The sequence below is a fragment of the Procambarus clarkii genome, chromosome 25 (genome assembly GCF_040958095.1).
Source record: "Procambarus clarkii isolate CNS0578487 chromosome 25, FALCON_Pclarkii_2.0, whole genome shotgun sequence".
Lineage (NCBI taxonomy): Eukaryota > Metazoa > Arthropoda > Malacostraca > Decapoda > Cambaridae > Procambarus > Procambarus clarkii.
This window is the reverse complement of record NC_091174.1, coordinates 30,930,116-30,955,590: the sequence shown is the minus strand read 5'-3', so window position 1 is coordinate 30,955,590 and position 25,475 is coordinate 30,930,116. Positions and strand designations below refer to the sequence as shown.

At 46.6% G+C, this 25,475-nt stretch overlaps 1 protein-coding gene across 1 annotated transcript in view; it reads right to left on the bottom strand.

Moving 5' to 3' along the window:
* Positions 1–25,475, bottom strand: part of LOC138368501 (dynein beta chain, ciliary-like) — a 255,884-nt gene that overhangs the window by 172,602 nt on the left and 57,807 nt on the right. The window contains exons 11-14 of the mRNA XM_069331025.1: positions 14,853–15,022; positions 8,028–8,166; positions 5,277–5,441; positions 190–383 (exon numbers count right to left, since the gene is read on the bottom strand). Of these exons, the coding sequence (XP_069187126.1) occupies positions 190–383; positions 5,277–5,441; positions 8,028–8,166; positions 14,853–15,022 (668 nt within the window). The remainder of the gene's footprint in view (positions 1–189; positions 384–5,276; positions 5,442–8,027; positions 8,167–14,852; positions 15,023–25,475) is intronic.

Genomic DNA, 25,475 nt, shown 5'->3' with positions numbered 1-25,475 from the left:
AAATTGGATTCCTGGATAGTTATCAATATCACGTTCACCTACTTACAAATATATATTGCGACATGTATCATATACACACACTGTAAGGCACATATGTAATGTAAACATTAACCATATACCCATGCTAAAAGATGTTATTCACAAGCACGAATTGCTCTTTATTATAAAATAATCACGTAAATATCTCACTGTCCACGTTTGATGAGGTTCTTGCCAATTAGAGGATCGAGAACTGGGTCGAGGTTTTCCTGGAGGTTCTCAATTAGGACGGTGTCTCCCTTAGTGATGGCCGCCTCCAGGTGGTCGATGCAGGTCTTCTGGTCCAGCCGCAGCACCACCAACGCCTCACCGTACCGCGCCTTGATCCACTTGATACCTTGCAGCTAAGATAGACATGCAATGTATCAAAGACGGGCGAAGGTAAACGTCCTGAATGTAACGAGTCAGACAGTCTAGTAGCTTTCCCAAAACATTAGATACAAAAAAGATTGTTGTTATGACTTCATGAGGACTAAGTATAATAATTCAGTTGCTTAATTCTCGTGATGACGTAGAGCGGACTGACATCACAAATGTTACATCAGTTACCACCATATGATTGGGTGATATTGTAATCACAGAGATAATTTCTAATGAATAGTTATTCACTTTAAAAGTTTAGAAATCGTAGTTAGTCCTTTAAGCTTAACAAAGAATGAATTATAATAGCTGTATGTCATAATATAAATTTATTATATAGAAATTGATGTTGTAAGTGGGAAATATTTCCTACGGGGGGAAGCAGCGGGGAAGCGTGAAGGAGCGTACCAAGAGGATGGGGCCAAGGGTCAAGAGTGGGGAAGGGGAAGAGTGGGGAAGGGGAAGAGTGGGGAAGGGGAAGAGTGGGGAAAGAGGAGTGAAGAGACCCGGATGCAGCTTGGACTCTTATATATATATAAATGGAAATGTTTGTTTGTTCGAGACTAGAGGGTAGAGAGGCAGTGTAGGAAGATGGAGAAAAGAGGAAAATGGGGGAGATGACAGGGAAGAGAGAGAAGAAAGGGGCATCGGGAAAGATTGGAAAAGGGGGATATGAGGAAAGGGGAAAAATAAGAGGGGTGGAGCGACAGACATACTATCCAGGGCACTGCCGGGTACCCCTCCTAGTATAAAATATACAACTTTAACCAGTCATTTAACTCTATAATTTTGTAGGTATTGACGCAGTCTTGTTCTGTTTCGGGTACTCCCTATGTGAGCGATTCGCATCAGCTAGCATGTCCGCTCGTCGGCTGCACTGCAAACTCCTTTTTGTTTCCTGCTTTCTGTGTGTGTAACCGGAGGTTGGAGTGGAATATCTCTGTAAACTTGTTCATCACAATCAGCTCCTTCAAATATTGGAATGTCTCATTACGTTCAGCATTCAACCAACAATGAAACCTCCTCTCCAGCTCCCTGGCTGTCTCGCGTACGTCTTACCAGAAGTTTTGACGTGTTCCCTCCACTTCCTCCTGTATGCCTCTGGTGTCAGATGAAAAGATTTAAGCACTGCGCTCTTCATCGCTTCGTACGACAAGCACTCCTCCACTAAGAGTATGTTGTAAGCCTCTCGAGCCTTACCTGTCATTCTTCCTTGCACCAAGTGGGCCCACTCTTCCTTGGGCCTTCCAGTCACCATGTCTTGTGATGATATCTGGAATCAGCGTCCTCGCGACTTGGTCCTCGACCAAGGCGACCTTCTCAAAATGTTGGAAGAAGTTCCCACCCTCCTGCACCATGAATATTTGGATGTCCCCTCTCTCTGATGTGATGATCCGGTGGGTAGGCTTAGTGCTCTCTTCTGGGCTCAACAAAGCTGCGCTCAATCCTCCGCTCCTCCAGGGCTATGTTACCTTCAGTCTCTCTTCTCTGGTTCTCCTCCTACTGCAGCTGAAAAAGGACTCAGGCTTCTCGGTTCTTGCTCTCACGCCAAGCTTTTCGTTCTTCACGTTCGCGATTGGGCTTCACGTTCTTCACGTTCGTGCTGGGCTTATGCTTCCTGCTCTTCACGTTTGCGCTGGGATTCTCGCTCTTTGCATTACTGCCGCACTTGGCGTTCTTCGCGGTCACATTAGGGTTATCGATCCTTCCATTCAAGCTGGGTTAGGGGTTCTTAACGATCGTGTTGAGCTTGAGCTTCATGTTCTTCCCGACAAAGCTGGGCTTGGAAATTAAACTTCATGATTTTTATCCAGGTACTACGCCCACTCCCGCTTGAGTCTATGCGCACCTCGTCCTTACTGCGCATGGCCCTGACGCCACCTGTGTCTCCTTTGACACTTAAAATCCTACTCCTCCTTCCATGACCCTCAGCTTCGCCAGCAAATTAACTCGCTTCTCCACCATCTTTTTGCAGGTTCTAAGTGGTTTGTCACTTAAGTTAATTACTCACGGGTACAGCCTTCCAGTGCCCTCTCATCTCTAGCCTCAATAAATAACTTCATTTTGTCTGCCTCAATTTCTGCTATTTACCTCCCTCAAGTTCAAACACTGACTGTTAGTGTGTGTGTCTGTGTTCATAAACTCCTGGACTGACCCCAGTACAGTATTACACGTCCCCCCTGCGTCAACCACTGGCACAGGAACTTTAGTAGCTTCTCGAAAGACCGTCATTAAATTTACCACCCTCTGAGGAGCTCATTAAGACGTTACTGGTCAACAACTATACCCTACTGGTCAACAACTATACCCGCAGGGCATAGTTGTTGGCCGGCGAGAAACAATGGGCAGAGTTTCTTTCACCCTATGCCCCTGTTACCTAGCAGTAAAATAGGTACCTGGGTGTTAGTCAACTGTCACGGGCTGCTTCCTGGGGGTGGAGGCCTGGTCGAGGACCGAGCCGCGGAGACACTAAAGCCCGAATTCATCTCAAGATAACCTCAAGATATCCCTGGCAAACACTTCATCCGGCCCTTGGGATTTGTTTGGTTTGAGTTTTACTAATTGTTTAATTACATCCTCCCTGGTAACTGCTAAACTAGTCAACCTGTCCTCGTCCCCACCCATAAAGACTTGTTCAGCTGAAGGCATATTGTTAAGTTCCTCTTTAGTATATACAGAGATAAAATATTTACTAAAAAACTACTCATCTCTTCGTCATTATTCGTTATCTGACCTGTCTCAGTTTTTAATGGACTTATCCTTTCCCTAATCTTTGTTCGATATAACTGAAAAAAAGCCTTTTGGGTTTGTCTTTGCTTGTCCTCCTATGCGAACTTCATAGTTTCGTTTTGCCCTGCTTATCTCTTTTTTAACATTTCTAACCAGTTGTACGAATTCCTGTTCTAAATTGATTTCCCCATTCTTTATTCTTTTGTACCACGCTCTCCTTTTACCTATAAGGTGCTTCAGATCCTTTATTATCCACTTTGGGTCATCAGTATTCGATCTATTCAATTTGTATGGTATACTATGTTCCTATGCTTTGCTTAGAATACCCATGGTTCCACGAGGTTTCTCTGCCTTGAACAGATCTTGGGGAACAGACAAATGTGTCGGGTTTAGAAATTTTGCTGGAAATGGGTGAGTGGTGAGGAGGGAGGAGAGAAGGATGGGAGAGGCGAGGAAGTGGGAAGTGTTGGTGGAGGTGGTATTCAGTAGAGAGGGGGAGGGGAGGGAGGGGAGGGAAGGGGCGGCCGTCAGGGGTGGAGGTACAATATGAAGGTGGTGTGTTGGGAGAGGGGTGGCAGGCCATGTGTCTCGCTGTATACCTCCACATGGAGAATAGCCAGTTGGTGGAAACTAGTAATCAAATTGGTGGGGTTTATGGTGGGTGGAGGTAAGAGTATGACATACTAATGTGTGGAAATACACTTACTCATTATTACAGAAATGGAAGGGGAATATTGCTTGCAAGTTCGATGCATGTTGGTAACCTTCCTGACGTCTGAAAGCATACTATCAGCCGCATCCCAATTAAGTGTAGCAATTTTGAATAAATTCGCAGACTTGAGCAAGATAATAAAACTACAATGGTGAGCCATGACACAGGGCTAGACGTGGTGGTCCAAGAACCAGCTCCTATTCTTATTTTCTGTCCCAAGCATATTGGTTTTTAATTCTGTAGCATCAGAGGAATGGTTATGAAATACGAGAGGTCTATGACTAGAAGAAGAAACAAGAACTAACGTCTATCTATCCTCTTGGCAGTTTTTTTTTGCATGAAGGAGATTGGGAAAACTGTGACTATAAGGCCAGACCCGATGTAACCCTGTCGGCACAATTGCGGCTGAATTGCCCAGACCCAGCATAACCATGACAGTGGAATTGTACCACGTCCCAAAACCAGTACAACCCCGGACCCGAAACTATAAAATTTTCTGCAAAACCAAAATGGTCGGTTACTGCCATCAAAACCACTACTCATTTATACACTGCTTGTGAAGTTTTGTATTTTTAGCTCGTGATATTTGATCTTTATTAATTTTATTATGAATCCTCAAAAATATTATATTATGTGTCAGAATATTTGTTAGAAATATTTAAGAGATATAGTAGTGATAATTGAAGCCTAATGAGTCTTTTTTCATAATAATGGACTCCTATATCACAGTGTATGTTATGTTGATTCCTGTTCTTATTATTCATACTTTTTTATATTAATTTTTGTCAGTAACTCTTATATTATTAAAGAATGAAATATACTAATCCTCAGTGCACACAGGAGTTGAGGCTATATGTTGATTATATTGAATGATTCGTTATATTATCAACATTAACATATAATTGTGTGACTAAAGAGTTTGTATTACTAAAATAATTTTGAGTGACAAAGTTAGAAGCTGCTTAGCTTCTAGCATTGCCATTTAGCTTCACACATTGCCATTTTGAATTGTGATACTCCACTATCCTATTTATTAGGTCCATGTATTAGGAAAATTCATTCAAAACACTTTGGGCTTCCACTCAGTTTTTCACTGTCCTTCGTTTCACAAGTAGGTAGTACTTAATTCGCAAATGCGTTATTCACACACTAAACTAAATATATTATATACGACACTAAACCAAATATATTATACACGACATTGCATTTGCATTATAAACACACCACAGGAAATGCCTTGTTGATACCACAACAAATGCATTACACACCACAGCAACTATGTTATTCACACCCACAACAGCATTTACACACCACAACAAATACAACATTATACACACACTACAACAAATACAGTATTATACACAGACCACAGTATATACAGTATTACATACACACAACACAGCAAATGCATTGTACACACCACATTGTACTGTACCTGTGGATCAATGATGAGGGGCCAACGATCTGAGTTGGTGAGAATGATGGCATTCTCCGTGGACATTCGGTCAGAGGGAAGACCTTCATTGTTCCAGCCGGCGATGGTTGCGTCGTCGGTAAGGAGCTTGATAGGGTCCAGGTTGTGGGTTATTGGGATCATCGGCTGCAGGCAAAAGGATGTCTGTCAGTTTATTTATCTGTTCAAAGCTGGAGGCCAGACACTTTGGGCTAGCCTCATTAAACTTTGCAGGGGGTGACTGGTGAGAGATGGTATACTATTATATTTTAATCGGGTTCAAGCCTATTGTTCCTCCCTCTATTCCCTTTCAGGGAAATCGTTCCTCGTGGCCAATTTCTCCATAATATTTCAAATACCGAAATTGAAATGCAAAATAGATGTTCTGATGTCAAATATTCCTTCCAGGGTGCCTAGCACTTAAATGGAAAAACTTTTTGAAATTGCTTAGAGCATCACAGGGTATTCAGGTATGAGAGACTGGCATCACCTGTCTCTCAAGCTAGAAAGAGATGTAGAAAGTACAATTTTCTATAGGGATAAGTCCTACTCGTTTATATTTCTCAGGGTGATGTTTGCAAAATGTTGACGTTTCATGTGTTATTTGAAAAGTGTTATTAATGATATAAGTATTCTTCACAATAATATCACTCTTCTCTATTTTGCATCAACTCTACAAAGAAGGTTAACAACTACAGAAGAAAGTGCAGATCACTATGGTTGAGAACATTATACATTATTCTACAAGGTGCAATACTTTGTATACGCTTGAAATACCAAGACGCGACAGGCAACTCAGTTTTTCCAAATACAAGGGTGACAAAATATATGTATGGCAACCATCATCGACATGCTGATAAAGGATGGTTTACTTACTTCAAACAATAGGATAATAAGAGTCACTACATAGGCAACATGGCAATAATCTACTGCTGAAAATGCACTAAGTAATAAATACCAATAGACAATTAATTTATTAAAATGGCAAGTTATGTGGTATATGTCAACAGGCTGCGTTTCCAACATAAAATACCTTTTCTAGTAAACTTCTTCTTGTGTGGATGGAAAGGATAACATGGAACATTATTGTAACATGTAGTTCTTAAAATGAAATTTCCTGCAATAATAAATAGTAAGTGTTTCTAAAATGTTCATACACATTTTGTTAGTACATTTACAATTAATTTTTGTCTACGATATATTATGTGGTTTTCAGAGATATTCATGTGACGAATAGTGCTTGTTCACGCCAGCACCTTCATCTGTTAAAATATTTAATTGTGTATTACAGTTGGTTTTCCCCTCAATATTGGTAAACATATTCTTGTAAAACATGTTCAATAAGTGCGAGACTCAGCCACATATTACATGCTGAAGTGGAAGAATCGTACCAAAAATCTCATTGAACTTTAGCCAATTAATCTGAAATATCCTAACCCAAGTAGAGTCAGTAAGGTCCATGTAAGCTCAATAAACTCAGACAAGTGATTTAGCAGATATCCTAACTTGTGTTTTATATGTTTATGACTAAAATATTTTGAGTTCATTCTTTGGAAGATCCTTTGAAAATATTAACTATACATAAAGGTTTTATAGGTGACATAAATCACAATACCTTAACAAAATTAATGAGCGAATATATACAATAATGTTTTATATATTTTTAGTTAAGTCCATTTAAGACTAACTTTCTCTAATAAGACAACACAGTACTCGTACTTGGGTGGAGACTGGTGGACTATGATAACTTATCTACAGTCAAGGCAACAGTCACAGCTACGAGGAAGCCGCTAATAAAGTTACTGCAAAATATATAAATATATATATATTTCTACATATACAAGAGTGCTAGAGGAAACTGATGAACAACGTCTATAAAATACAAACAATTAGCGAATAGCATCATGAAAATCTCAGATTATAATGTAGAGCAGCAACATGAAAATGGCAGACAGACCGGCGAACTTGGGTGGAGGGAAGGAATAAAAAAAAGAAGAAAATCTGTTGCAATCCGGAAAAGAAATCACCGTTCGTCACCAACTACTGCCGGGGAGAGAGAGGAAGGAAGTGCACTGAAGACATACCAGGGCAGAAAATAATGAGTTTCATTCGTAACAATGTACACATTCACGCCGGTCCTCACATGCGTTGTCTGGATATGTCGTCGTTATTGAAGGAAGTCCAGATGACATCGATGACCGACCGAGAGGGCGAGATACCAATTCGCCCATGATGTACACGGAGATAAGACAATTGGAATTTCAGATTTAGTCATTAAGAATGAAATAATAATATTAATAATAATAATAATAATATTAATAATAATAATATAATAATTATATATTATTATTATTAATAGTAATGTCTTCTCACAGACATATTATCATGGGATAAAACCCACACATGAGTATTTGGGAAATTTATGTAAGGAATTTACACCAAGCATTTTGCACTCTCCTGAGTGCTTTATTAGACTAGACGTTGACATGTAAGTCTCGTCCTAATCACTCACTCACACCTTGATAAAAACCCTCAGGAGAGAGCGAAAGACTGTAAATTCCTTACATAAATTTCACAAATACACAAGTCAGGGTTTTATCCTATATTATTATTATAATAATAAAGATTATTATTATTATTATTATTATTATAAAGTAAAATAATAGTAATAAAGTTAAGGTAAAACAAAAAAGTAACAATATCCAGAGAGTTACATGTGATAAAGGTTCTTACATTGAGCTTCTGAAGGAGAGGGAGCCACATCTTCTCCATAAGGTCCCGACGGTAGTGCTTGGTGAAGCAGCCCACGTATGAGATGAAGGCAGAGACCAAGAGGATGTCCCCGGGCAGAGTCTTCTCTGAGCTATGCATGCTGGTGGTCACATTAACTGGCAATTAGCGATCATGGCATTATTTTTGTATTCAAAGTTTTAAAACTGAAACTGGTATTTATCGAATTAATGGTCATAGTGAGACCTCTGGCAACAAAATTGCTTTCTTTAATTGAACATTATATAACATAATGAAAGTAAGTAAGTAATTATCAAAAAGAAGGCACCAAACCGGGAAGGCTATGTAGCACCATCAAATGTGCGGGATAATCAGGGGGCGCTAAATATCACTAAGGATGCTAATATGAGAACAGAAACGCATAAGGCGAACAACATCAAAAGTATCCGAGTCACCAAGAATACTATCGAGAGATAAGCGACCGAGGGGGACGGTCGGAAAACAAGACACGCTCGTCCCGGAAGTCAGGACATTCAACAAGGATATGCACGACCGTAAGAGGGACAATGCAATTAGGACAATAAGGAGCAGGGCGGCGCTCCATCAAGAGACCATGAGTTAAGCGGGTATGGCCAATACGCAACCTTGCCAGAGCCGTTTCCCATCGCCGGTTACGGTGGCAGGAGGACGGCCACGAGGAAACACAACTTTTAAGAAAACGTAGTTTGTTACCAGTAACAAACGACCAACAAGCCTGCCAACGGGTAAGAATGGAGGAATGGATAACCGGGTAAAAGGAGGAATAAGGAATACCTTTACGAGAGATGGGACAAGAGCGGACAACTTCCCTGGCGGCAGCATCCGCACGCTCATTTAAAGACACACCTATATGGCTGGGAACCCAACAAAACTCAACCGACTTAAATTTACTGTGAACAAGAAACAGCCAATGCTGGATCTCGACAACAACTGGATGAACCAGATTAAAGGACCCGAGAGCCATGAGGGCACTACGAGAGTCAACAACAACCACAAAGGAAGATTGACAACGAGAGAGCAGGAGACAAAGAGCATAGAGAATAGCATAAAGCTCCGCTGTGAAGATGCTAGTCTCCAGAGGTAAGCGACACATATAAGTGTGATCAGGAAAAACAACAGAGTAGCCAACACCGTCTGCAACCTAGACCCATCGGTGAAGACGGAAACGGAGTGGTGTTATACTCAATTTGTATGTCCGTTGAGATACAACCAATCAAAGGCAAGTAGGCCTCTGACGTCATGCCAGACAGACAGTCACCAGCTATGCTTCGAGCAGGCTCAGTTCTCCCGACAGACTCAGAGTAGGTGGACCTCGGCTGGCCAGATATACACCTTGTTGTCTCAGTCAATAAATATACAGAAGTGCCTACTGTGTCTATATTCAACCCCGCAAGGCAACGAATAGTGGGAGTGAGAAGAAAAGTGCTCAAGGAAAAGGCGTTTTAGAACCGAAGGAGGGGTAAAAGCTTTAAGGATGCGGGTCAAGAATGTACAAAACTGCGGAAGGGAGACTCTCCACGGGGTTAATAAGGAGCAACACGAGGAGAAATATTAGAAATGCGAATGGAAAGAGAATCCTGTAAGCGAGGCAGTAGCGATCATGGCGGTCCTGGAGAGATAGGAAGCCAATGTCAACATACAAGACGGGAGTCGAAAGAAAAGCACCAGAACCGAGGCGCAACCCAGTATGGTGCAAAGCATCAAGACGGCGAAGAGTAGAAAAGAAAAGAAAAGAATCGGCCATCTGCCGACGGCTGTGTCTCTTCCAGGCTGCACGATTCCAGTGGACAGCCCGAGCACAGTCTGCATTCCACCAGGGAACGCACTTCCGTGGACCCCGAGAGGAAGAGCGAGGAATAGAGCGGAGGGCAGCGTCGAAGACAGTGTCATGAAAAAGGAGGAGAGAGCGAGGGAGAGGCAGAAGGGAGAGTTCAGAGAGAACAGCAATGAGGGTAAATAGGTTCCAGTCCGTTTAGCAAACTGCCACCTAGGGAAGGAGAGGGGAGGGTGAAAAGAGAAAAAGGTAACAAGGATGGGGAAATGGTCACTGCCATGGAGGGCATCAAGAACCTGCCAAGTGAAATCTAAGTAAAGAGAAAACGAGCAAAGAGAAAAATCAAGACAGGAAAGGGTGCGAGTCCGAGAGTACAAATGAGTGGGCTGACCAGAATTCAGAAGAGACAGGGAAGAAGAGAGGATAAACGGCTCAAGAAGGCGACCTCGGGTGTTCGTCAGTACATCACCCCAAAAAGAATGACGACAACTGAAATCACCCAGCAGGAGCACAGGCTCCGGCAAGGAGTCCAGGAGGTGGTTTCATATCTGGAGGAGAAAGCGGGACACTCGGGGGGAGATAAATGGAACAAACTGTGTACTATTTCCCTACAAAGATACGAGCAGGAGAACAATGGAGAAGCGAAGGGAAAAGTAAGGGGACAAAGGGAACATCAGAGCGAATCACGAGAGCAGAAGAGTTGGGAGCTCCAGCAACAGCCGGGGGGGGGGGGGGGGAGGAGAAAGGAATAGCCACGAAAGCGACCAGGACGAGCACCAAGCATCGTCTCCTGGAGACAGACACAAAGGGGCGAAAACCGTGAAATCAGAAGTTGGAGTTCAAGGAAATTGGCGTAATAACCCCGAACATTCCATTGAAGAATAGACATCGACGAGAAGAGAAAGGACAACAACAGAAAACAAATAAGAAACAACGGCGAAAGAGCAACACAGCACGTTAAAGAAGATAAGATCAGGGTCAGCAAAGTCAGGGTTAAGGGGCATGGGCAAACTGAGCAAAGACAGAAGGAAGGAAGTGGGAGAACAGACCAGAGGTGGACGGGCGGGGTCCGGAGGAGGAGGAGGAGGAGGCAACCGAGGGGAGCAGGCAAGGACAGCAGCAGGAAGAAGTTAGCGCACCTCAGCAAGGGCAGCAACCGAGAGGGAAGCGAGGGGGCCAAAGAAACCTCCATAGCAGGAACAGGGGGCGCAACCACCGAAATGGGATGGGAAGGAGCGATAGAGTCAGAAGTAAGGGCCGAGGAAGAAAGCGAAGCCTTCTTACCCACTGGGGAGGAGGAAGAAGAGCCAGGCTTACACTTCTGACTTAAAGAGACAGGTGTCCCATCAACTACGTACTGGGCAACGGATTTCAGCGTCTCAACAGGAGAAGCCGAACGAGAGCACACACAACGGCTGTTAGGAGAGCGATGGACATCAGCCCGCACTGACAGGCGGCGAGGAGAGCCAACAGACGGAGGAGAAGGATGGGAAGGAGGATCGGAGGGAGACGAGGAAGAAGACACAGGAGACATGACAGACCGGGTAGAAAGAAGGGGAACCTCAGGCAGAGGACCAGGAGGGGGACCCTTCGGGACAGAACTCAAAGGAACAGATGAGGGGGAAGTGGGCGTATCATGGTCCAAGGCCCGGAAACGATTGTGAGTCTGAGGAAGATGGGAAGGACGAGGAGAGGAAGAGCGCAACACGCGAGCATAAGAGACGTTAGCATAAGGCGGGAGCTGGCGAACTTGGCGCCTCGCCTCAGGAAAAGATAAACGCTCTCAGTGCTTTAAGTTCAGGATGGCAGCCTCAAGTTTGTATTGGATACACGCACGGGAGAAGGTAGGATGGGCCTCACCGCAGTTGAGGTAGTAAGACTGGGGAAAAGTGCACTCCGGCTTAGAGTGACCATCGCCCCCACACAAAGGACAGAGAGAGTCCCAGAACAGCGGAGGGCACCATGCCCAAACCTCCAGCACTTGTTACAAAGCCTAGGAGAAGGAATGTACTCCTGGACAGAACACCTGGCACCAGCAAGAATGACAGAGGGCGGAAGGGTCCTACCATCAAAAGTAATCTTCACAACCCGAAGGGGCTGACGGCGACGACCACGATGGGCACGAGTAAATGTGTCTACCCGGAGAACAGAATGGCCCTGGGCCTCAAGGATATGCTAAATATCATCGTGGCAGCCCTGCAGATTCTGAACACTGGTTGCAACATGGGACGGAAGGAGAATAGTAACAACACTGGCATTCAACCGAGCGTTCTTGGAGACCCGAACAGGGGTCTCGCCAAGGCAGGATAAGGCAGCCAAGTGGGAGGCCGCATCCTGAGAAGGAGCAGCATCAACACGTGTACCGAGACGGGTGGGATTGAAGGTGACAGAGGCATCTACGGAATCAACAAAGTGCCTATGAAGGGAGAAATCGTCAGGAGGTGCAGAATCAAGAGGGAGTAGATCAAAGTATTTGGCCCACGAAGCGGGACCAAGCAAGGCTTGATTGGCATCAGAACAGGAAGGAATCGAGCGAGTGCGGTCGTGTCGAGGACGGCGTTGAGAACCCCCAGAGAGAGAGGGATTAAAAGGCGCAGTAGTCACAACTAGAGACTGAGCCGTGCCAGGGGACGAGGTGGTCACCACCGGGGGCTTGGGGCTCGACCCAACCACAGAGGAGGGAGGGAAGCCGAGGGGAGTAGTCAGAAGGTTATCTTGAGGTTATCTTTAGATAATTTTGGGGCTTTTTAGTGTCCCCGCGGCCCGGTCCTCGACCAGGCCTCCACCACCAGGAAGCAGCCCGTGACAGCTGACTAACACCCAGGTACCTATTTTACTGCTAGGTAACAGGGGCATAGAGTGAAAGAAACTCTGCCCATTGTTTCTTGCCGGCGCCTGGGATCGAACCCAGGACCACAGGATCACAAGTCTAGCATGCTGTCCGCTCGGCTCCCTTAAAGGGAGGGTCAAAGGAGGAGCAAGGTCGGGGACCAATGCAGCGGAGGCTACAGAGCCTGGTCTTCCAATACAGTCTGACTCGGGGGCTTGGTCGCCCACCCCACGAGCCTGAGAAGGTACAAGAGGAGCATTCAGCAACATAGACACGAAAAGAAACACTTTCACTCACGAATGTGCCCCCACACCCACCATGGAGCCACAATTAGAGGCAGGACACCCAACAAGAAGCTATCGCCGATCATGCCGGGGCCCCTTAGGGGTGCGTCATGAGTACACACCCCACAAACGCCACCTTAAGAACCGTCAGTCCGTCGAGATCGGGTTCAGTGACAAAAGGAGGATTGACAATAAAAGGTTCCCCTCGCTCTCGACGTTGGGCACTACAGTTCTACGGGTGCAAGAGTATGCCTCCTCAAGCACCCGGGCGTCAAAATAGAAGAAGTCCAAAGGAATAACCAAAACAAGCAAAAGGTCGCCAGGAAACGACAAGCAGATAGGAGAAGAGGAGGAGAAAACGAAATATAAGGAAAAGGAAAAGTCGTTCAGCACAATTAGAGAAGACAGCAGCAGGAGCACAAGGCCACAAAGAAGATAGGTGTAGGGAGCAGGAGGCCAGATACAAGGTATCATCTGGGAGAAGAAATTCTTCAGGAGTCAGAGAAAGAAAAAGATTTGGGGGTTGATATCATGCCAGACCTGTCTCCTGCAGCCCATATCAAGAGGATAACATCAGCTTCATATGCCAGGCTGGCCAACATACGAACGGCATTCAGAAACTTGTGTAAAGAATCATTCAGAACTTTGTATACCACATATGTCAGGCCAATTCTGGAGTATGCAGCCCAAGCATGGAATCCATATCTAGTCAAGGATAAGACTAAACTGGAAAAGGTTCAAAGGTTTGCCACCAGACTAGTACCCGAGCTGAGAGGTATGAGCTACGAGGAGAGACTACGGGAATTAAACCTCACTTCGCTGGAAGACAGAAGAGTTATGGGGGACATGATCACCACATTCAAGATTCTGAAGGGAATTGATAGGGTAGATAGACAGGCTATTTAACACAAGGGGCACACACACAAGGGGACACAGGTGGAAACTGAGTGCCCAAATGAGCCACAGAGATATTAGAAAAAACTTTTTTAGTGTCAGAGTGGTTGACAAATGGAATGCATTAGGAAGTGATGTGGTGGAGGCTGACTCCATACACAGTTTCAAGTGTAGATATGATAGAGCCCAATAGGCTCAGGAATCTGTACATCTGTTGATTGAAGGTTGACAGGCGGGGCCAAAGAGCCAGAGCTCAACCCCCGCAAACACAACTAGGTGAGTACAACTAGGTGAGTACAAAAGGACAGAGGACTGTCCCAAGGAGCATCACACTCCGGTAGCCGCCCACTAAGCCCCCTTCACGGCATCAACGAGCTGAACTGGGAGGGGGATAACATAATGAAAATGCAACACTCAAACTAGCGCCGGTTTCACAACAATTAAGGATACTGCATGAGGCATATTGGCTCATATGAAGCAGCTGGTATTTATTTCAGGTCAAACTCATTCATATATATGACTAACCTACGTTTGAAACAATCAAGTGAAATAATCAATCAATCACGAAAATTATGTTGTTACATGATATTTTTTTAAATAGATCAACTACCCTATTTCCAAAGCAATATTTATCCAGATCTTTCTTGAATTACCCGTTTTTTTCCTGATATCCAGGTAGAAAAAGGTAGATCTTACTTGAATAAGGTAGATCTTTCCTGAATTATCGAGGTCTTTCCTTATTTATTATGATATTTCTTAAATTACCCAGGTCCTTACTGATTTTTCCAGGTCCTTACTGAATTTCCCAGGACTTTACTGAATTACCCAGGTCCTTATTGAATTATGCAGGTCTTTCGTGAATTACTTAGGTCTTTCCTGAATTAGGTAGGTCTTTCCTGAACGACAGATAGTTAGAACGAAGCAGTTCAGCCAAAGCTTAAGAGTTAAATGGGAAGAGGTGCATCTGAGAGCAAGTACACAGACAACATCACAAACTAAGGACTTACTGGGAGACGGCCTCTGACCAGCGGATCTTCTCGGAGGAGAGTCCCCCGACCAGGCGGTTAGCGAGGGCGATGGTGTGGGCCGTACTGTTGGCCTCCTTCTCACATCGCATCTTCTCCGCTGTCGCCTTCTCGAACTCAGCCCGAAGATGGCCCAGCTGCTCCTCCAAACTCTGACGAAGAACAAAAACATTTTCGGTACAAAGAAGAATACTCTGGATTGACTATGTCGGGGGACAGTTAACCTGAGCATATATAAATATATATGCTGTATCAGGGGGTTTCAGAAAATTTGATATTATGTAATCGAATTACTCAATCAATTCTCGTTCAAATGAAATAAAATTTAAACAGCATGTGTAGAAACAACTTTAATTTCTATGCTTGATGTTTTCTTCTTTTCAGGTAAAGAAATGCCATTCACCGGAAAAGAAAAGACACTTTGAATATTTGAGTATGCTCACACACAGTTGAATAAGACTATGCAGTGTGCATTTGTGAGAGAATTCGCTAAAAAAAACGCCATCTGTAATGCAAATTTGGACATGGCATAAAACGTTCAGAGGGGAAGGTTGTCTGTTCTAAGCAAATGGATCTGGACGACCACCAGTATCGGAAGAGATGATCGACTGCGGTCGGTAAACATTTTTGCAAAGCCCCAAAATGTCCATAAGAAGACCAAGTCTGGAAACCTAGAATCCTCCAACGACAGTTTGGCGGATCACAAGGAAACGCTTGCTAATGACACCATACAAGCTCCATCTCGTTCAGGCATTAATTAAAGCTAGTAATTCTGTGGCGATATGCATGAGAAACTTTAACAAGTTGAGTTCGAACAACGTTTTGTTTTCAGTGACGAGACAACATTTAAAAGAATGGCAAAGTCACAAGCATAATGTTCGCATTCGGAGCAATGAAAATCCCAATACCAGAGTTCAGCACCCGAGGGACACATTAACAATTGGCTGGGTCACAAGGTCGGTAAGTAAGTAAGTAATTATCAAAAGAAGTCACCAAACCGGGAAGGTTATGTAGCACCATCAAACGCGCAAAATAATCAGAGGGCGCTAAATATCACCAAGGATGCCAATACGAGAACAAAAACGCATAAGGCGAACGATATCAAAAGTATCCGAGTCACCAAGAATTCTATTGAGGGACAGGTGACCGCGAGGGGCGGTCGGAAAGCAAGACACACGCCCTTCCTGGAAGTCAGGACATTCAAGAAGGACATGCACGACCGTAAGAGGGACAATGCAACTAGGACAATAAGGAGCAGGGCGGCGCTCTATCACTTGACCATGGGTTAAGCGAGTATGGCCAATACGCAACCTCGCCAGAGCTGTTTCCCACCGCCGGTTACGGTGGAAGGAGGACGGCCACGAGGAAACACAACATTTAAGAGTACGTAGTTTGTTACCAGTAACAAAGATGGTGGCCCAAGATGACACAGCATCGATTGCAAGTTGAAGCCAGCACTGAAGGAGAGGCGAATCATCACCCTGACAGCAAAGGGTAAGATCATCGACATAGAGAGCGGAGAAGACACCTGAAGGAAGAGAGGAAAGAATACCATTGAGGGCAACCAGAAAAAGAGTAGTGCTCAGAACACTACCCTGGGGCACACCTTCGTATTGCTGAAAAGAGGCAGAGAGTGCGGTACCAAGGCGCACCCAAAAGGAACGACGAGAGAGGAAGCTGCGGAGAAAGAGAGGGCGATGACCACGAAGGCCAAAAGAATGAAGTTGAGATAGAATATGATACCGCCAAGTGGTGTCGTAAGCCATTTCTAGGTCAAAAAGGACGGCAACAGCGGAGGTCTTCGCAGCAAAAGCAGTACGAATATAGACCTCCAAGTTCACCAGGACATCTGTCGTGCTGCGGCACTTGCGGAAACCAAATTGAGAAGGGGAGAGGAGGTGATGGTGTTCCAGGAACTACATCAGACGAACGTTAACCATACGTTCACAGAGTTTGCAGACACAACTTGTGAGGGCAATAGGGCGAAAGTCCTTAGGGGAAGTACCCAGAGACCCCGGTTTGCGAACAGGGAGGACAACGGCATCCAGCCAGTCCTCAGGGACTGACGACGACTCCCAGATCCGATTATACAGACTCAGTAAATACCAAGACGTGCACGGAGGGAGATGGCGAAGCATCTCATAATGAATACCATCGGGGCCCGCCGCCGTAGAACCGCAGAGGGCCAGGGCAGAACGAAGTTCAGAGAGAGAGAAGGGATCATTATAGGGAAGCCGAAGACGAGTGCAGAAATCTAAAGGACGAGACTCAAGGACAGGTTTACGAAGAAGGAAAGATTGGGGAAGATGAAGACCAGAGCTAACAGAAGAAAAGTGGGAACCCAGTACGGAACCGACCTGCAACGGGTCCGCCACAAGAGTATCATGGAGGTGAAGGACCGGTGAAACATCGGGAACGAACATACCCGCTATCTTGTTTATACGCTTCGAGATCTGTGGCAGAGGAGTTTCGGATGTAATTGTGGAGACATAAGATGCCCAACATTCACGCTTAGCCGCACTCACTTTCCGAAAGAAAAGAAAAAGAATCGGCCGTCTGCCGACGGCGGTGCCTCTTCCAGGCTGCACGCTTACAGCGGACAGCCCGAGCACCGTCCGCATTCCACCAGGGAACGTACTTCCGTGGACCCCGAGAGGAAGAGCGAGGAATAGAGCCGAGGGCAGCGTCGAAGGCAGTGTTATGAAAAAGGAGAGCATGAGGGAGAGGATGAAGGGAGAGGTCAGAGAGAGCAGCACTGAGGGTAAATAGGTTCCAGTCTGCCGTAGCAAACTGCCACCTAGGGAAGGAGAGGGAAGGGCGAAAAGAGAAAAAGGAAACAAGGATGGGGAAATGGTCACTGCCATGGAGGTCAGCAAGAACCTGCCACGTGAAATCTAAGTAAAGAGAAGAAGAGCAGAGAGAAAGATCAAGACAGGAAAGGGTGCGAGTCCGAGAGTCCAAATGAGTGGGCTCACCAGAATTCAGAAGAGACAGGGAGGAAGAGAGGATAAACGGCTCAAGAAGGCGACCTCGGGTATTCGTCAGAACATCACCCCAAAGAGAATGACGACAATTGAAATCACCCAGCAGGAGCACAGTCTCCGGCAAGGAGTCCAGGAGGTGTTTCAAATCAGGAGGAGAAAGCGGGACACTCGGGGGTAGATAAATGGAACAAACTGTGTACCATTTCCCCACAAAGATACGAGTAGCAGAACAATGATGAGGCGAAGAAAAAAGTAAGGAGACAAAGGGAACATCATCGCGAATCAAGAGAGCAGAAGAATTAGGAGCCCCAGTAACGGCTGGGGGAAGGGGGGGGGGAAGAGAAAGGAATTGCCACGAAAACGACCAGGACGAGCAGCAAGCATCGGCTCCTGGAGACAGATACAAAGGGGCGAAAACAGCGAAATTAGAAGTTAGAATTACAGAAAATTGGCGTAATAACCTCGAACGTTCCAGTGAAGAATTGACATCGACGAGAAGAGAAAGGACAACAACAGAGAACAAGGAAGAAACAAAAGCGAAAGAGCAACATAGCACGTTAAAGAATATCAGGGTCGGGATCAGGGTCAGCAAAGTCAGGGTTAGGGGGCATGGGTAAACTGAGCAAAGACGTAGGGAAGAAGCGGGAGAACAGACCAGAGGTGGGCGGGCCGGGTCCAGAGAAGGAGGAAGAGGAGGAGACAACGGAGAGGAACAGTCAAGGACAGCAGCAGGAAGAGGGGGAGTAGAAAGAGGGGAGCGCACCTCAGCAAGGGCAGCAACCGAGTGAGAAGCAGGGGCCAAAGAAACGTCCATAGCAGGAACAGGGGGCGCAACCACTCAAGTGGGAGGGGAAGGAGCAATAGAGCCAGTAGTAGGGGCCGAGGAAGAAAGCGAAGCCTTCTTACCCGCCGGGGAGGAGGAAGGAGAGGAGCCAAGCTTACGCTTCTGACGTAAAAAGACCGGTGTCCCAGCAATTACGTACCAGGCAATGGATTCCAGCGTCTCAACAGGAGAAGCTGAACGAGAGCACACTCGACGGCCGTTAGGAGAGCGATGGACATCCGCCTGCACCGACAGGCGGCGGGGAGAGTCAATAGATGGAGGAGAAGGATGGGAAGGAGGATCGGAGGGAGACGAGGAAGAAGACACAGGAGACATGACAGACTGGGTAGAAAGAAGCGGAATCCCAGACAGAGGACCAGGAGGGGGAACCTTCGGGACAGAACTCAAAAGAACAGAGGAAGGGGAAGTGGGCGTATCAGGGTCCAAGGCCCGGAAACGGTTGTGAGTCTGAGGAAGGTGGGAAGGACGAGGAGAGGAAGAGCGCAACACGCGAGCACAAGAGACGTTAGCATAAGGCGGGAGCCGGCGAACCTGGCGCCTCGCCTCGGGAAAAGATAAACGCTCTCGGTGCTTCAAGTTGAGGACGGCTGCCTCAAGCTTGTAATGGACACACGCACGGGAGATGGTAGGATGGGCCTCACCGCAGTTGAGGCAGCGAGCTTGGGGAGAAGTGCACTCCGACTTAGAGTGACCTTCACCCCCACACAAAGGACAGAGAGAGATAGTCCCAGAGCTTCGGAGGGCACCATGCTCAAACATCCAGCACTTGTTACAAAGCCGAGGAGAAGGAATATATTCCTGGACAGAGCACCTGGCACCAGCAAGAATGACAGAGGATGGAAGGGTCCTACCATCAAAGGTGATCTTCACAACTCGAAGGGGTTGACGGCGACGACCACGAGGGGGACGAGTAAACGAGTCTACCTGGAGGACTGAGTGGCCTTGGGCATCAAGGATATGCCGAATGTCATCGTGGCGGTCCTGCAGATTCCGAACACCAGTTGCAACATGGGGCGGGAGGAGAATAGTGCCAACACTGGCATCCAACCGAATGTTCTTCGAGACCCGAACAGGGATCTCGCCAAGGCAGGATAAGGCAGCCAAGTGGGAAGCTGCATCCTAAGAAGGAGCAGCAATGACACGTTGAGCAACGAGACAAGTGGGGTTGAAAGTAACAGACGCATCCACGGAATCAACGTGATGCCGATGGAGGGAGAAATCGTCAGGAGGCGCAGAATCAAGAGGGAGGAGATCAAAGTAATTGGCCCACGAAGCGGGACCAAGCAAGGCTTGATAGGCATCAGAACAGGAAGGAATCGAGCGAGTGCGGTCGAGTCGAGGACGGCGTTGAGAACCCCCAGAGAGAGAGGGGTCAAAAGGCGCAGTAGTCGCAACGAGAGACTTAGCCACACCAGGGGGCGAAGTGGTCACCACTGGGGGCTTGAGGCTCGACCCAACCACAGAGGAGGGAGGGGAGCTGGGGGAAGAATTCAGGACGGTCAAAGGAAGAGCAAGGTCGGGGCCCAATGCAGTGGGGGCTACAGAGCCTGGTCTTCCAATACAGGCCGACTCGGGGGCTTGGTCGCCCGCCCCACGAGAGAAGGAACAACAGAAACATTCAACGACATATAGACGAAGAGAAAGAAATTTATCCACGAATGTGCCCCCATACCCAACATGGAGCCACAATTAGAGGCAGGACACCCAACAGGAAGCAATTGCTGATCATGCCGGGGCCCCCTAGGGGTGTGTCGTGAGTATACGCCCCACAAGCGCCACCTTAAGAACCGTCAGTCCGTCGAGATCGGGTTCAGCAACGAGAGGGGGATTGACAATAAAAGGTTCCCCTCGCTCGAGACGTCGGGTACTGCAGTTCTACGGGTGCAAGAGTATGCCTCCTCAAGCACCCGGGCGTCAAAATAGAAGAAGTCTAAAGGAATAACCAAAACAAGCAAAAGGTCGGCAGGAAAAGACAAGCAGATAGGAGAAGAGGGGGAAGAAAAACGAAACAAAAGGAAAAGGAAAAGCGATTCGGCACAATTAGAGAAGACAGCAGCAGGAGTGCAAGGCCACAAAAGGACAGAGGACTGTCCCACGGAGCATCACACTCCAGAAGCCGTCCACTGAGCCCCCCTCACGGCGCCAACGGGCCGGATGGGGAGGGGGGTCCTTTGCAAAGACAAGAGCATGTCCTATGATTTCCTTATCCACCAGACAGCACAGTGTAGCTGGCTCATTGGCTAGCACGAAGACTTTTTCTCTGTCCAGAAAATAAGGATTCTTGGTTTGCCATGGATTTGATCCATGACAAATCATGGATCAAGTAAGGCATTTTATGGTTATCTTGAGGTTATCTTGAGATGATTTCGGGGCTTTAGTGTCCCCGCGGCCCGGTCCTCGGCCAGGCCTCCACCCCCAGGAAGCAGCCCGTGACAGCTGACTAACACCCAGGTACCTATTTTACTGCTAGGTAACAGGGGCATAGGGTGAAAGAAACTCTGCCCATTGTTTCTCGCCGGCGCCTGGGATCGAACCCAGGACCACAGGATCACAAGTCCAGCGTGCTGTCCGCTCGGCCGACCGGCTCCGTGGTTATCTTGAGGTTATCTTGAGATGATTTCGGGGCTTTTAGTGTCCCCGCGGCCCGGTCCTCGACCAGGCCTCCACCCCCAGGAAGCAGCCCGTGACAGCTGACTAACTCCCAGGTACCTATTTACTGCTAGGTAACAGGGGCATTTAGGGTGAAAGAAACTTTGCCCATTTGTTTCTGCCTCGTGCGGGAATCGAACCCGCACCACAGAATTACGAGTCCTGCGCGCTATCCACCAGGCTACGAGGTTCCCACGCTTTTTCTGTATACAAACATATTTTGGTGCAGTGGATTGGCTTTTAATTTAATTCAATTAAGGGCCATTCTTTCTGCAGTTTTGGCTAGGCGAGATGAGATTAATGAGATGAGTCTTGGATTTCCTGGGTCTTTGGATTTGGGAATTGGAATTATAATTGCAATATTCCAAGAGAGAGTGGTCGAGTTCTTGTCACCCATAGTCTGTTGATGAGATTCAAGAAAGTTGTAAGTGATTTTGTCCTCACTTGAGGCTGTGTTTTTAGTTTTCTTTGAAGCTCTTCTGAGATCTTTCAGATTGAAAGGTTGGTCTAGTTCATCAGGTAAGGCTAAAGCATCGTCTTTTTTCCATCTTGCTGCTTGAAGTCTTTGTTGGTGAGCCAGAGTTGCTTCAGAACGTTGAGTGGAGCTGGCTCTTGAAGCAAATAGATTTGCTAATCTTTGTGCTTCTTGCACTGAATGGTGGGGGCAGATCAGAAGACGATTTTCCTTTGTCCCTGTTGATCCACCCTCAGATGTCGCCCAAAGATGTATGCTGATTTAGCTTGGGACACTACTCGATCTATTTTTCTTCTTTGATTTTTTTGTTTCTTCAGGTACATAATCTTAGACAGCTCTAAGAAGTTCCAGATTAGCTTGGGTTCTGCCTTTCTCAAATTCTTTTGAGTACAATTTAGCCTGTTACGTAGATTTTGTTATCCTAACACAGTAATACCAACGGTCGTAATGTTGTTTGGTAATTGTTTTCTTCTTGCGGATGGAGTGATTTGCTGCTCTATGTATTGCATTAACTAAATATTTTTCCATGTCTTCAGTGTTGTTAGGAGGAGTGTAGTTTTGGTGCCAAATTTCACGAGTATCCTGAAATTTCATCCAATCTGCTTTGATAAAGTCCCATCCGGGCTCGGGAGCTGGAGGTCTGGGAGGTAGTGCAATATTAATAACTGTTCTTGTAGCAAAGTGGTCACTAGTCAGTACATGGTCAACTTACCAATGATACAACTCATAATACTGGTGGAGACAAACGTGAGAGCCACTTTCCCCGTCCACGAATATGGGCTGGTTCCGTAGAGTTAAGCGGACTGACTTCAGGCATTTCATTCAAAAGGTGTTCAATATGTCTTCCGTTGGCGTGAGTACTTGGTGAATCAAATTCACCAAGTACTCACTATGAGATATTGAAGTCACTATGTCACTATGAAGTCACTATAATTCACTATGAGATATTGAAGTCACCCGAGATGATAGTAGGTGTGATGACTACTATTTCAAAAATTGCAGTGAATTCCATATTGTGTTCTCTATGGCTCCAGTATACATTGAAGATGGACAGCATTGATTTCCTCATAGTGAGATTAATTCACCCATAATTTCAACGTCCTCACTACAGTTAGGCAAGTGTGCGATTTGTGGCACTGATATGATTTCTTACTAATACTGAAATGCCTCTTGTGCCACCTAGTACAATTGGGCAGTGGTAACCTTGATACCCTGGGATATTGATACTTCTTTCAGTCCTGGTAAGTGTTTTTTGAAGAAAAACAATATTAATGTTGTTCCTGAGAAGCACTCCTCAGTGTTTGAGTGTCTCAGCTTTGTTTTTAAATCCTTGAATGTTCCATTGTATAATCTTGAGATTGTCGTTATTGTCCACTAGATGTACCAGGCCACACGTTGCTGTGGCTCAGCAACGCTTGTGCGTTGCTGAGCCACAGCCACCTTCCCCTGCCTCCTGTCACAGTTTTTACCTGTCACAGGTATGGCATCTATATAGTTGATATATAAAAACACGCATGTATGCGAATGGAACATTGTATCAAAATTTCAAAGCAATCGGTGAAGAGATTTTGGAGATTACATCGTGTGTTGCTCTTACGTTCAACAGATGGCGCAGTTTTTCAAAACAAACATGTTTTTTCCCTGTCACAGGTGAGGCATGTATATAGTAGATATATAAAAACACGTGCTTATTCGAATGCAACGTTGTGTCAAAATTTCAAAACAATTGGTAAAGAGGTTTCGAAGATTTCCCTCACGTGAAAAATACATGAAAAACACATTTTTTTTTTAAGCATTATCCCTCGTGGGATATTACAGCCGAAAAGGATGAGGTTAATTTTTAGAGATAGAGAGAGAGAGAGAGAGACAGAGAGAGAGAGAGGGAGAGGGGCAGAAGACAAAGTGAGAGCTCAATAGGAGCCCCACAAGGATCCCCCAGATGCTATTTATCCTCTTCATCGAGACTGAGGTCCCTACGCAGGCTGGTAGGCAGGATAACAGGCTGGCAGACTGGCTGGTAGGCAGGCAGGCTGAATGAGAGGTATGCTGGTGCTCGCAAGCACCTTGTCTGTCAGGAAGGCAGGCAGTAAGGTAGTTTGGTTGAGAAGGAGGAAGTCAAGCTGGGAAAAGGGAAGTAGGCAGAAAGGCAAGCAGACAGGAAGGTAGGGAGGGAGAACTGAAGGCAGGCAGGAAGGTAGGGAGGGTGAACTGAAGGCAGACAGGAAGGTAGGGAGGGAGAACTGAAGGCAGGCAGGAAGGTAGGGAGAGTGAACTGAAGGCAGGCAGGAAGGGAGGGAGGGAGAACTGAAGGCAGGCAGGAAGGTAAGGAAAAATGCAAGCAGGCAGTCAAGTTGGCCGGAAGCATGACAGGCAAGCATTCGGGAATATAGGCAAGGAGATAATCAGGCTTACAGGAAGGTGTGCAAGCAGGAATCCCAAAAGATAGGTCAGGACAAGCAGGCAAGCAGAATGGCAGGCATGCATGCTGGTATACTTGCAGGACGTTAGGCAGTTTGACAAGATGGCTGGCAGGTTGGAAGACAGGCTAACATGCGATGAGGACGACAGGCAGGATAGCGGAAGGCTGGCTAATTTATAGGATAACTGGCAGATTGGTAGGCTGTATGGTTGCAGGACGGCAGACAGGTTGACAGGATGGCAGGCAGGCTGGCGGCTGACTAGCATAATGGCAGGCAGACTGGGAGGTAGGATGGGAAGAAGGCTGGGAGGTAGGATGGCTGGACTTAAGACAGACGATTAGACCTAATAGCAGGTAGTGTTATAAGCGATCAGGATGGCGGGGAGGCTGACAGAACAGCAGAAAGGTTGGCATGCAGAACTGCAGGCAGGCAGGCTGGTAGGACCACATGCAGGCAGGCAGGCTGGTAGGACCACATGCAGGCAGGCAGGCTGGTAAGACCACATGCAGGCAGGCAGGCTGGTAGGACCACATGCAGGCAGGCAGGCTGGTAGGACCACATGCAGGCAGGCAGGAAGATGGGCACGCGCTCTGGCAGGTAGGGTGCCAATATGGTAGGCTGACCGCCAGGATGGCAGGCGTGCTGGCAGGATGGCAGGCATGCCGGCAGGATGGCAGGCGTGCTGGTAGAATGACAGGCAAACTGGCAGCATGGCAAGCCGGATGGCAGGTAGGCCGGTAGAAAGGCAGGTAGGCCAGCAGAATGGCATGCATGACGGCAACATGGCAGGAAAAACAGAAGGCAAGACGACAGGCAGACCGGCAGGATAGCAGGCAGACTGACAGGCAGGATGGCAGACAGACTGGCGAGCAGAATGGCAGGCAGGCCGACAGGATGGCAGGCAGGCAGGCCGACAGAATGGCAGACAGGCTGACCGACAGGATGGCAGGCAGGCCGGCAGCATGACAGGCAGGATGGCAAGCCGGAGGGCAAGAACGATAGCAAGCCAGAGGACTTACCAAAAGTCTCCGTGGTGTAGTGGTAAGACACTCGCCTGGCGTTCCGCGAGCGCTATGTCATGGGTTGGTATCCTGGCCGGGGAGGATTTACTGGGCGCAATTCCTTAACTGTAGCCTCTGTTTACCGCAACAGTAAAATGTGTACTTGGATGAAAAAACGATTCTTCGCGGCAGGGGATCGTATTCCAGGGACCATAGGATTAAGGTCTTGCCC